Raw genomic sequence first — 11382 nt, forward strand, 5'->3', positions numbered from 1 at the left:
CAAAATCTAATAGAACTAGGAGAATAGCATATGGTTCAGATTTTTTAACTGAAGTATATGGGCTTTGTTATCATTTTACTTATACTTTCTGACTTATAACCTACCATTTTCTTGGCAATAGAATCTCTTGGACCAACTGTTCTAGGGCTTGTAACTTTTCTTTATTTAAGGACCACTGATTTACCCAAACAGGCTTGCCAATTAACCATTTTAGTGGTAGGGCAATTGCTATTCTAACAGTAGTTCCCCCCCCCCATATAAATTTAGTGAGCTAATTTCTGCTTGTGTTCTGCCTATAGAGAGTCCATAACTGGTTTTTATCACATCTTTTCAATACCTTCATCAGGAACATCTCCTTTTTTTTTTTTTTTTAAGATTTATTTATTTTATGTATGTGAGTACACTGTTGCTGTCTTCAGACAAGCCAGTAGAGGGCATCAGATCCCATTACAGATGGTTGTGAGCCACCATGTGGTTGCTGGGAATTTAACTCAGGACCTCTGGAAGAGCAGTCAGTGCTCTTAACCACTGAGCCATCTTTCCAGCCCAGGAACATCTCCTATTTTATGGCTTGTTCCTGGAGATGAAGGAATTCTAACCTGTGCTTCCCATAGTTGCACTAGATCTCTTACTCACAGATTCATGGCTGTATCTGCTACTTTGGCCTTAATCTTCCTGTCTGACCTTCTGGGCCTATACATTTAATTCAATTTATACTTTGTTTTACCTGAGACAATGTCCTAGGAGCAGTGTAGAAACCTTTTGAAGTGGCCAAGTTAGATTTTAAAAATCTTGTTAAAATATTGTTACTTCAGCTCCAATATCTACTAAGGCTTCAATCTTGCTACCATCTAATTGTAATTTCAACTTTGGTCTCTTTATAGCAGTTTGAAAAAAAAATATTTGCTGGCTGAAATCTTTATAATCTCTTGTTCTACCCATCAGGGTATTGGGCTTGGATCAGTGCTGTCTGTCATGTCAGGCTTTGATTTTTCCATGTTCTCCAGAACAGTCTCTCCTTGGATGACAGGGATAAAATGACTCATGTTGGTTTTGGTGGGTCAGAGCAAAGCCTCTTAGGCAGTTTTCCAACAGTAAGGGATTGTCTAGTTAGATAGAAGGGTAAAGAAATCTGAAACATTTTTTAAATTTTCTTTTATATACCTTAAATCACTTTCTTATCAACATTGAAGCTCTCACATTCTCCAAACTTTATAATGTTTATTTACTAAAAACTTGCATTTACACACCATTTAAAACCCTAAAACATTTTTTAGGTCCTTGTAACTTAAGCTTTCATATACTCAGAACTTACATAATTTTTATCTTTTTTCTATCCAGTTATTCACCTGGAGATACAGGTGGTTGATTACTGAGTGATGTTCTTTACATAAATGAATACTAAAAAGTTACACTGAAATTTGTTTTGTGAGTTTATTGCTTCTCTGAATCTGTTAACAAGGTAAACTGTGTCTAGACAGATGTAGTAGTGGTTCTAGGAGAATGAGGCCTGTGGCCTGAGTTTTACACAGGAAGAGAACTGAGGAGGCAGCTGAGGCCTTGGTTTCGGCTGCTAAACTGACAAATCCACCACTAGCCTAGGCGTCATCCCCATCAGAGACCTGAGAAGAATGAAGTCTACCTGAGTAAGCAGGAAGGGCAGACAAAGGTCGGTCACCCTAGGTAATTGTGGGCAGAGGTCCCAGGACAGCATGAATCTTCGGCTGCCAGACCCAGAAGATCTGACAGACTTTCCTGTGGAGTAGGAACTTAGTGGGACTGTCTTTCCTTGTCTAGGCAAGGCAGGTCAATCAATTCCCCAGTGTCCTGCTAGTGTGTTGTTTGGACAGCGTGCTGTCAGCAATCAGCCCAGTGGCCAGCTGTGCCACATGTCAAGCAAGTTCCAGGTGGAGGTTCTTTTGTGTCCATCATCTTCTTTAGAGGAGATGAGGGGTGCTGCCAAGAAGTGACATGTCTCTCTATCATATAAAGCTTTTTTTATTAAACATTTTAAATGCCATATTCTATAGATTTCTGAGGCATTTGAGGACCATCTATCAAGTATATCTAAGTTAAACAGTCCTTGTCTGTTTTTAGCTACTTGCTTTAGGCTATATCTTGAGAACACATGAAAGCTAAATAAAGTTCTTTTCTTAATTACTTTAGTACTTAGCATGGCAATAACCACAGCTCTGACCATATCAAAGCGTAATAATCCCTAACGGTTTATTATAAAAGTAATACGTTCTGAATTGAAGCTCTTTTAGTATCAAGATAAGACTTTCAACTTGTAAACATAGTTCATAAAGGTACTGGGAACTTTTCTAAACCATATATGGTGTACCATTATAGAACACACCAGTTTCCTATATGACTCAATTTATAAAAATAACTATAGCTTAACGACTCTAGCCAAAGCAAGGAGATTAGAGATATTTCCTTAAATCACTCTCTGTTGACCTAAATAAACCTTAGGTAAGGGGAGACATATTTTTAAGACAGTGGTTCTTAAGGGTTGTTTGTTTGTTTGTTTGTTTGTTTGTTTGTTTTTTCATGCAGTAACCCTGTAAGAGTTTTTTTATCTTGTGGCCCCAATCATAAATTTGTTTTTGTTGCTATTTTTAAACTGTAACTTTGCCATTGTTATGAATTGCAATGCAAACATCTGACATGTAGGTGACCCTAGGCTACCCCTGTAAAAAGGTCTTTTGATCCCCAAAGGGTTTCAATCCATAAGTTGAGAAACTATTTCAAATTTTTTGTCAGACTACTTAGGGTCATTGTTTTCCTATATCAGTCTCTGGTGTTTAGCTGTGACCCTCATTTTTAGCCTTTTATTTATCTATGTGTTAAGACCATATATTAATAGAGACATGATAAAATATTTTATAAGCTTTAAAATATCCCTTGACCTTATAAATTTAAATATTTTTAAAAGTTGTTCTTTTTAATATTCAGGGGGTTTTCCCTGTAAAATTATAAAACTTTCTTTATAGAAGTTAAAAATATCAAAAGTGTGTTTTTGTAATACCAAAAGAAAGTCCCTTTTCTTTTAACTTTTTATTGATTCTTTATGAATTTCACATCATGCACCCCAATCCCACTCATCTCCCCATCCCTTTGTATCCACCCTCTGCCCTTGCAATCTCCCTCTCAAAAGAGAAGAAAAAAAAAAAAAACCAAGCAACAACAAAACAAAAAAGCTCATCATGGAAGCTACAATGTGTCACAGTATATCCCACAGTACACCCTTTTGTCTACACTTCCTTACTTGTGAATGTTCATTGCAGTGAGTCATTGCTCTGGTTCCAGGCCTCTGGCTTCTGCTACACTACCAATAATGGATCCTCACCAGGATTCCTTTCAGATATGCTGTTGTTGCCCTGTGTCATGGAGATCCTTCAGCTTTGGATCTGTAGGACGAGCCTATTCACTCAGTCCAGTTGTTCATAGATGGGGTAGATGTTGGGGTGGGATTTGGGCCTGGGTGGTAGCTGAGTTGGTCAGCCTTCTCCGGCACCCACACCACCAAGATGAGTTCTCTGGCACTGTCCTGGCTAGCTTACCTCACCTCCCTACCTCCCTTCAAATGGACTATAGACCCCAGAACTGTGAGCCCAAACAACTCCTTTTCTCCCGTAACTTACTTCTTTATCACAGCAAGGAAGAACGTGATGAATACCCAGACTTATCCAAAAACAGCTGGATCACCCAGTCCTCCCTCAACCCAGGCAGGGTCACATTTAAACAGATACCACAGCTGTTAGAAGATGGCACCCACTTTCATCAGCCTCTTGTGTTTAAACAAGGCTAGTGCTGGGGTATGTTCTGCTGAGGTAACTTACTGTGTGGTGTCTTGTCCCCACAGGATGGATGACATTCAACTCTGCAAAGACATCATGGACCTAAAGCAGGAGCTGCAGAACTTGGTGGCCATCCCAGGTAACATGTGTGATTACCTCCTCTGTTAACCACTGTCAGGGCTCCTCATCTGTCCTCTGTACCTCTGGGATTGGGAATAGAGGGTTTGCCTCATTTCTTAATGGGAATTCAGTCTTGTAATGGAGGCTCCAGGATTTAAACACAAATTCATGCAGGGTGTATGGCCTGCACCTATAATCTAAGCACGTGGGAAACAAAGTCAGGAAAATGACCCACACATTGAAATCAACCTGAGCTATTGTCTGAGACCATATCTCAAACCAACAACAAGATAAGCACAAGTTTATGTCCTAGAGGGCCACCTTGGAATCTCAGGCAAGCCTCTTAATTTTTACAAGACTGAGTTTTTCTTTCTTTGAAAATGGAAGAGTAATATACCTAACATCAATCTCATGAGGGACTGAGGAGAACAGTTGAGTGGCAGAACACTTTCCTGGTATGTGCAGAGACCTGGGTCTGAACCGTGGCACTACAAAGGTATGATAAAGCCGCCTGAGTATAATTATCTCTGAGGTGGCTAGAGAGATGGCTCAGAGGTTAAGAACACTGACTGCTCTTTAGGAGATCCTGAGTTCAATTCCCAGCAACTACATAGTGGCTCACAAGCATCTGTAATGGGATCCTATACTGTCTTTAGACACACTAGAAGCAGGGAGCATAGGCTATAATATTGGGGTCAAACCTACATCTATCCGTTATCTATGGTACTGATTATCTGATTCCTTTCCCCTTAAATGACTTCCGTCTCCAAACACTCTGAGTTACCTGTCCTATGGGCCTTGTGCTTATCAAAGGACTAGCCAGTCATGTGCCTGTTGTGTAAGCCAGAGTTTTCTGAAGGAACAGAACCCACAGAATTTATTAGACTGACTTACATGATATACTCTCAGGAGTCCAACAGTGACCTCTGTCTACTGGAAAGGCAGAGGACCCAGTAGCTGCTCAGTTTATGAGGATAGATACCTTAGTAGTTCCAATCTGGTCCTGAGGACCTGAAGATTCCTATAAAGCAGTTCATATTGGAAGGCCAAAGAATCTGGTTCTAATATCTGCAAAGGAATGTAACAGCAGCAGCAATAAGGTGAATGAATTCACAAATGGTAGATAAATAACAGGCAAAAACCAAAGCTTTACTCGTACATTTTTAATGTGTATTGCAACCAGAAGGTGACAATCACATGTAAGGTCAGTCTTCCCACTTCAGATAATCTGATTCAGAAAAGCCCTCACAGTTGTTTATGGCACCTCTCCCTTCAGTTGCTTCTAAGACTACCATCATACCTGTTGGCTCAGGCAGGTGTCTCTCTGACTTCATGTCATTGACAGTGTGCATGGGGTCTGGGAGTGCTAAGAAAGGATTATTAATACACACAGATTCTTTTTTAAGAACTTGGCCTTGTTAAGTGTCTTACTTGATTTATTTCTCCTAAAACTTGGCACTGGTGGGCATGGCTGGTACATATAACCGTCTACTGAATGTTTGTGCATGTCCAGGTTACAGGCAACCTGGAAGTGATTTAATATATACAAGAAGATATTCAGGGTCATAAGTAAATACTAATAATGTTAGGACTTAGAAAATCTGATGCAGAAGGACTATGAGTATGAGGACTGTCTATTTCAAACCAACCAACCAACCAACCAACCAACTTACAACAACAACTCTGTGACAATCTATATTGAACCACTGGATGCTCAGAGTGGTTGAGGAACCCAGAGTCACATAGCTGGGACAAAAAGGCAAGTAGACTATCACAGAAATTCTGTCTGTTCTCAACAGTAAAGGTCACAGATGAGACAAGAGCTATGAGCCAGTGAGACCAGGCAAGAAGCCATAGCATTGACTAGTGAGGATAGATCATGGTCACAGCTGAGGGAATGAAAGGAGAAGCAGGCACATAGGGGCATTGAGAGCCGGGGTCTATGGTACAATAGATGAGGTGTATTTCTTAGTGCTGAGTGAATGACAATGAGGACATGACCACTCTTATGTATGATTGAGGAGAAGGCTTTTACTGTAGATATGAGGGAGAAAACAGCCAGATGCTTCTGGAAGAGTCCAAACTGAACATGACCAGCAAAATAGATGGGGCCAAGTTGAGGGAAGAATGAGAGAGGAAAAAAAGAGAGAGGAGAAAGGGGTCTAACAGAACTAAGAGAGCTCATTAAAACCAAGAGAACCAAGAGAGCATGCATGGCCAAAATGGCTGAGTTATCTAGGAAAAAGAGAAGCTGGGGGAAAGGAAGCAGAATCCATCCCTTAGGCTGGAGAGGTTTAGAGTTGGGGTTGGGGTGGCAAGGGCTGAGAGGAGCCAGGACTCTGTCCCTGGCAGGCAGCATCTGCTTTGATATGTTAATTGGCATCTCAGTTAGCCCTTTGTCCTGAGTTTCTTTTGGACCTGACCCTGAGTAGATGTGGTAATGTTGGCAAGCTGAGGGTTGCAACAATGAGCAGGCACATGGTGCCAGGAGGTAGGTGGGCAATGTTGGTAAGAAGGGTATGAAGAGCATTGGCCACAGCTTGGACATTCAGGCAGTGGTTAGTAAGGTTCCACAGTGTGAGTCTGTGTAAGAGGTGGCTCCTCCCTTCGCTGGAAGTGCTATGGCTGAGAACCCAGGAGAGCCCAGGGAGTGCTCAACTAAAGGAGACCTGGAGAATGTGGGCGAGCAACCTGAGACAGCTATTTGTCAGAAGCCTAGCACACTCGGAAGTCATCGGGTGGCTCTAGCTAAGGTCTTGGAGGGGAGGCTGGGAAGGCCTCTTGGGAATATCAGAGTGCTATGGATGGAAAAGGAGCTGTCCCCAGACTCCTTGTGAGAGTTCGTGGGTGCTGCTGCTCCCTTAGAGAATAAGGCAGAGAAGGTTCTGTAGTGCAATCTGTGGTCTAGGGAGTCACACCTGGGCTCCACCCACAGAAGCCATGCACCCTTATCCAATGGGTGATAGTCAGTGCCCAAGATCTGCAGATTGCCCGGCGGTGGTGGCGCACGCCTTTAGTCCCAGCACTTGGGAGGCAGAGGCAGGCGGATTTCTGAGTTCGAGGCCAGCCCTGGTCTACAGAGTGAGTTCCAGGACAGCCAGGACTACACAGAGAAACCCTGTCTCAAAAAAAAAAAAAATCCCGGGAAGATACACATGATCACTGTTTACTTAATGTTTGTGTTGTGTTCCATGTTACAGGCGACCTTGAAGTGATTTAACATATACAAGAGGATATGCAGGGCCATATGTTGTACTGGCTGGTTTTGTGTCAACCTCACACAAGCTAGAGTCAACAGAGAGGAAGGAGCTTCGGTTGAGGAAATGCCTCCATGAGATCCAGCTGTAAGGCATTTCCTCAATCAGTGATCAGTGGGGGAGGGTCCAGCCCATGGAGAGTGGGGCCATTCCTGGGCAGTTGGTCCTGGGTTCTGTAAGAAAGCAGACTGAGCAAGCCATGAGGAATGAGCCAATAAGCGGCATCTTTCCATGGCCTCTGCATCAGCTTCTGCCTGCAGGATCCTACCCTATTTGAGTTCCCGTCCTGACTTCCTTTGGTAATAAATAGCAATGTGGAAGTGTAAGCTGAATAAACCCTTTCCTTCCCAACCTGCTTTTTGTTCATAGTGTTTTGTCACAGCAATAAAAACATTACATAAAACATATGTAAATACGGTGCCCGTCTAATGTGTCAGATTTCTAGGAACACTGTCCACCTCCCTTGAGACAGGGTCTCTCAGTTGCCCACTCATTAGACCAGACCAGATGGCCACTGAAACCCAAGGATATGCTTGTCTCCACTAGCGCTTTTACCTCCACCGGTGTCTTCACCAGCACTAAGATTTAAGTGGGCTCAACTATGCCTGTTTTTTTCTGAGTCCTGGGGATTGAACTCAGGCCCTCAGTCTCAAAAGGCAAGCAGCTCACCAACTGAGCCATTCCCTTGGACTTTTCCAAACCTCTGTTTCTACACTTGTAAGATACATACAAGAAGGAATAATACCGTGCAGTCACATTAGCAAAACAAAACAAAAAAACCCAACAGACTGAATACATGCCCACAGGCCAACCTAGATTCCAGCTTAGCCTCAAGGCTCCCAAAGTATCATGACCCCAGCTTTTGTTGGCACAGGAAGTTGGAGGGATATTGCACTTACCGAATACCTACTGCTCACCCTATCAGATGTCTCTGTTGCAACCCTTGAAGCTTGGCCTTGGAGATAACTCAGAAAACAGTGATGACTCAGCAGGGGGTGCTAAGGTAGGAGGTGGCCAGGGTCTCAGGTTGTAAGGGATAGTGGGGAGCTGTTCTATGTGGAGGGTTTATGGATTTATCTGCTAATGACAGATAAACCTTGTTGAAGATTGGGGGAGGGGTGTAAAAAGGAAGAGAGAGAGAGAGAGAGAGAGTCATTTTTATATGGATTATACCTGGCTATTGCTAGGTAACTTTTGGGCAGAGCCTAGAGGAAATGCTAACAATAGTGGCATATGCCTTTAATCCCAGCACTTAGGAGGCAGAGGCAGGTGGATATTTGTGAGTGAGTTCAAGGCCATCTTGGTCTATATAGTAAGCTCCAGGACAGCCAGGGCCTTGTAGAGAGAGCCTGTCTCTAAAATCAACAACAATAACACATACCCCCAAACAACAACAACAAAAGCAAACAAACAAAAATAGTAGCTAGAACCTGAAGAACAAGCCCTGACCTAGGTAGCATCACCACTGCTGTGCTGAAACACCACAAACAAAAAATCTTGAGGAGGAAAGTGGCTCACACTTCCAAATCATTGTTCATCATCGAAGGACGTCAGGACAGGAACTCAAATAGGGCAGGAACCTGGAAGCAGGAGGTGATGCAGAGGCCACAGAGGAGTGCTGCTTACAGGCTTGCTCCTTGTGGCTTGCTCAGCTTACTCTCTTATAGAACCCAGGACCACCAGCCCAGGGATGGTAGCACTGACGATGGACTAGGCCTTCCCCCAACAATCATTAATTAAGAAGATGTCCTCCAGGCTTGCCAACAGCCAGGTCTTCTGAAGGCATATTCTAAATTGAGGTTTCCTCCTCTCAAGTGACTTTCATTTTTATCAAGTTAATATGAAACTCTCTAGCACAACACCCAGTGTTGGCCACTAGCCTCCACCTGCATCCACAGACATGAATGAGCACACAGACACATATGTGTGCCCATTTACGCACATAAACACACAAGAGGTCGAGTTGCCTGTTCAAGTTTACCCAGAGGATGAGGCAGTGGAGCCACGTGTCCAATCCTGTCCCCTCAGACTCAGGGTTTCCACTACTTATGCTCACTGCCTGTTTTGGTGTGTCTTGAGACAGAGTCTCATGTATTGTCCCAGGCTAACTCCAAACTCACACTCTCCTGCCTCAACATCCTGAGTGCTGGGATTGCAGACATGCACCAGCACAGCTGCCTCACTGTTTTCTTCATCCCAGAAAAAGAAAAAACCAAGCTGCAGAAGCAGAGAGAGGATGAGTTAATCCAGAAGATCCACAGACTGGTGCAGAAGAGAGACTTCCTGGTGGATGACGCTGAGGTGGAACGGTTAAGGTGGGCTCTAGGCCATCAGATCCCAAGCCTCTACTCCTTCCACCACCCTACAAACCCACTGTCTGCTCCTGGGACTTATGGCCTTGCTTAAAAGGCATAGCCTCTACCATTGCTCTACATACACCAAACCCTTCTGATCTCAGAACCCATTTCATATTCAAGAGAAAAAACATTTCATCCTCCAAAATCTTGCAAAGTCCTGTATATTGTAGATGATTGCCATTTAGGCAGGTGGGCAGGAAGGAATTCCATCGTGTGATAGAAGACAAAGATCCCTATACATTGTTCAGATACATCAAAGCAACTCTTAAAACTTGTCAATATGTATAGAAACCTATCCCCATGACCACCTCTCCCAAGCTCCCAGGATTTTGCTTTCCTCCCCTTTCCTTCCCTTCTTGCAGTTTCCTGTCTATTGTACCTGCCAATCTTGGGCTGGGAACCCCTGGCTCTGGAGCTGTACAACTGACCAGAGCCCCCCGAGGATGCCAGGCCTGGGTGCAGCTGTATCTTGGATATTTTCATCCCAGGACAAAGCCTTTGGAGTCTCTCTCCATGAAGGGGCAACTTCCTTTTCATTATCTGTGTTCTGTGAGGACTTCGCCAGAGTTAGCTGGGCTGCACAAAACCTATCTTATTCCTGGCAACCATGAAGACAGAGATGACTTTCTCTCTAAGATGGACGCTGAACCTTGTGGGAGTCGGAGTGTCTGGGCTAGCTTGAAGGCACAAGGACGCTTCCCAGTTCACTGAACCCCAGCAAGGTGCCTGGGTCCTAGAATGTCCCTATTTCTGCCTTGAGGTGTCACTCTGTCTCTGGGCCAACATTTATACAGTGGTGTGTGACTTCATTAGATATAGGGTTCACCTAACACAGAATCATATGCCATTTGTGTGTGTGTGAGAGAGAGAGAGACAGACAGACAGACAGACAGACAGACAGACATAATAGCATATTCATTCCACTCACAAAGCTCAACACATGTCTCCTCACACTTAGCCTCTTACTGGGTGTCACTGGCATTTTTCTTGTTGACTTTATTTCCCTCTTTTCTTCTACATGTCCACCTTCCCAGGGAACAGGAAGAAGACAAGGAAATGGCTGATTTCCTGAGGATCAAGTTAAAACCTCTAGACAAAGTAACCAAGTCTTCAGCCAGTGAGTACCTGCATGGCTTTCCCTCTTTCCCTACAAAAGACAGAAGATTTCAAAGAAGTGAGAGACAACAGAGCATAAGACATGCTCTCTATCGACATCTTGAGCATGGGAAAGCAGCAGGCAGGGTGAGGCTCATGGGCCCAGCTCACGCAGCTTCCCAGGCCATGCCCTGACTTGCTCCATACTCCATTCAATGTTTTGCTACAATAGTCTTGAAACTCTTAGTAATTTTGGTCCCAGGAGCTTTGTGCTGTCATTTTCCCAAGTATAAGTAACTAGTGCTGCCAGAATCTATCCTTGCATAATCCCAGTTTGGTATTTTTCATAAAAGGAACTGGATGGCTACTATGGCCTTCAGGAGCTCCATATGCTATTAAGACTGGAATCTGAAAGAGCCAGAAACACAATTCTGAAAATAATGATTAATTATGAGACACCCGGAGCAAAAAGGGTTTTGTCTGAGACAAGTTTGGGAATACCTCATGTCCACCCAGGTGTTACAGTGATCCGGGATTCTGTGTGCTTATCTTCTCTTTTTTGATGCAATGATTGGCAGATATTTCTAATTGCTACATTAGTAAGGTCTCTTTCTGTTGTAAGAATGGATATCCTTAAATATTGGTAGTGCACCTTTAATCCCAGTACTTGGAGACATAGACAAGTGGGTCCTTGTGAGTTCAAGGCCAGCCTGGTCTACATAGAAAGTTCCAGGCTAGCCAGGGCTACAT

The 11382-nt window shown here is 43.5% G+C and overlaps 1 protein-coding gene across 2 annotated transcripts in view; it reads left to right on the plus strand.

Moving 5' to 3' along the window:
* Positions 1-11382, plus strand: part of Bmerb1 (bMERB domain containing 1) — a 185915-nt gene that overhangs the window by 170711 nt on the left and 3822 nt on the right. For both annotated transcript variants that reach the window (XM_034508063.2, XM_034508064.2), the window contains exons 3-5: positions 3869-3942; positions 9381-9495; positions 10572-10654. In XM_034508063.2, coding sequence (XP_034363954.1) covers positions 3869-3942; positions 9381-9495; positions 10572-10654 — 272 coding nt within the window. The remainder of the gene's footprint in view (positions 1-3868; positions 3943-9380; positions 9496-10571; positions 10655-11382) is intronic.

This window comes from Arvicanthis niloticus, chromosome 6 (assembly GCF_011762505.2).
Source record: "Arvicanthis niloticus isolate mArvNil1 chromosome 6, mArvNil1.pat.X, whole genome shotgun sequence".
NCBI classification, from domain to species: Eukaryota; Metazoa; Chordata; class Mammalia; order Rodentia; family Muridae; genus Arvicanthis; species Arvicanthis niloticus.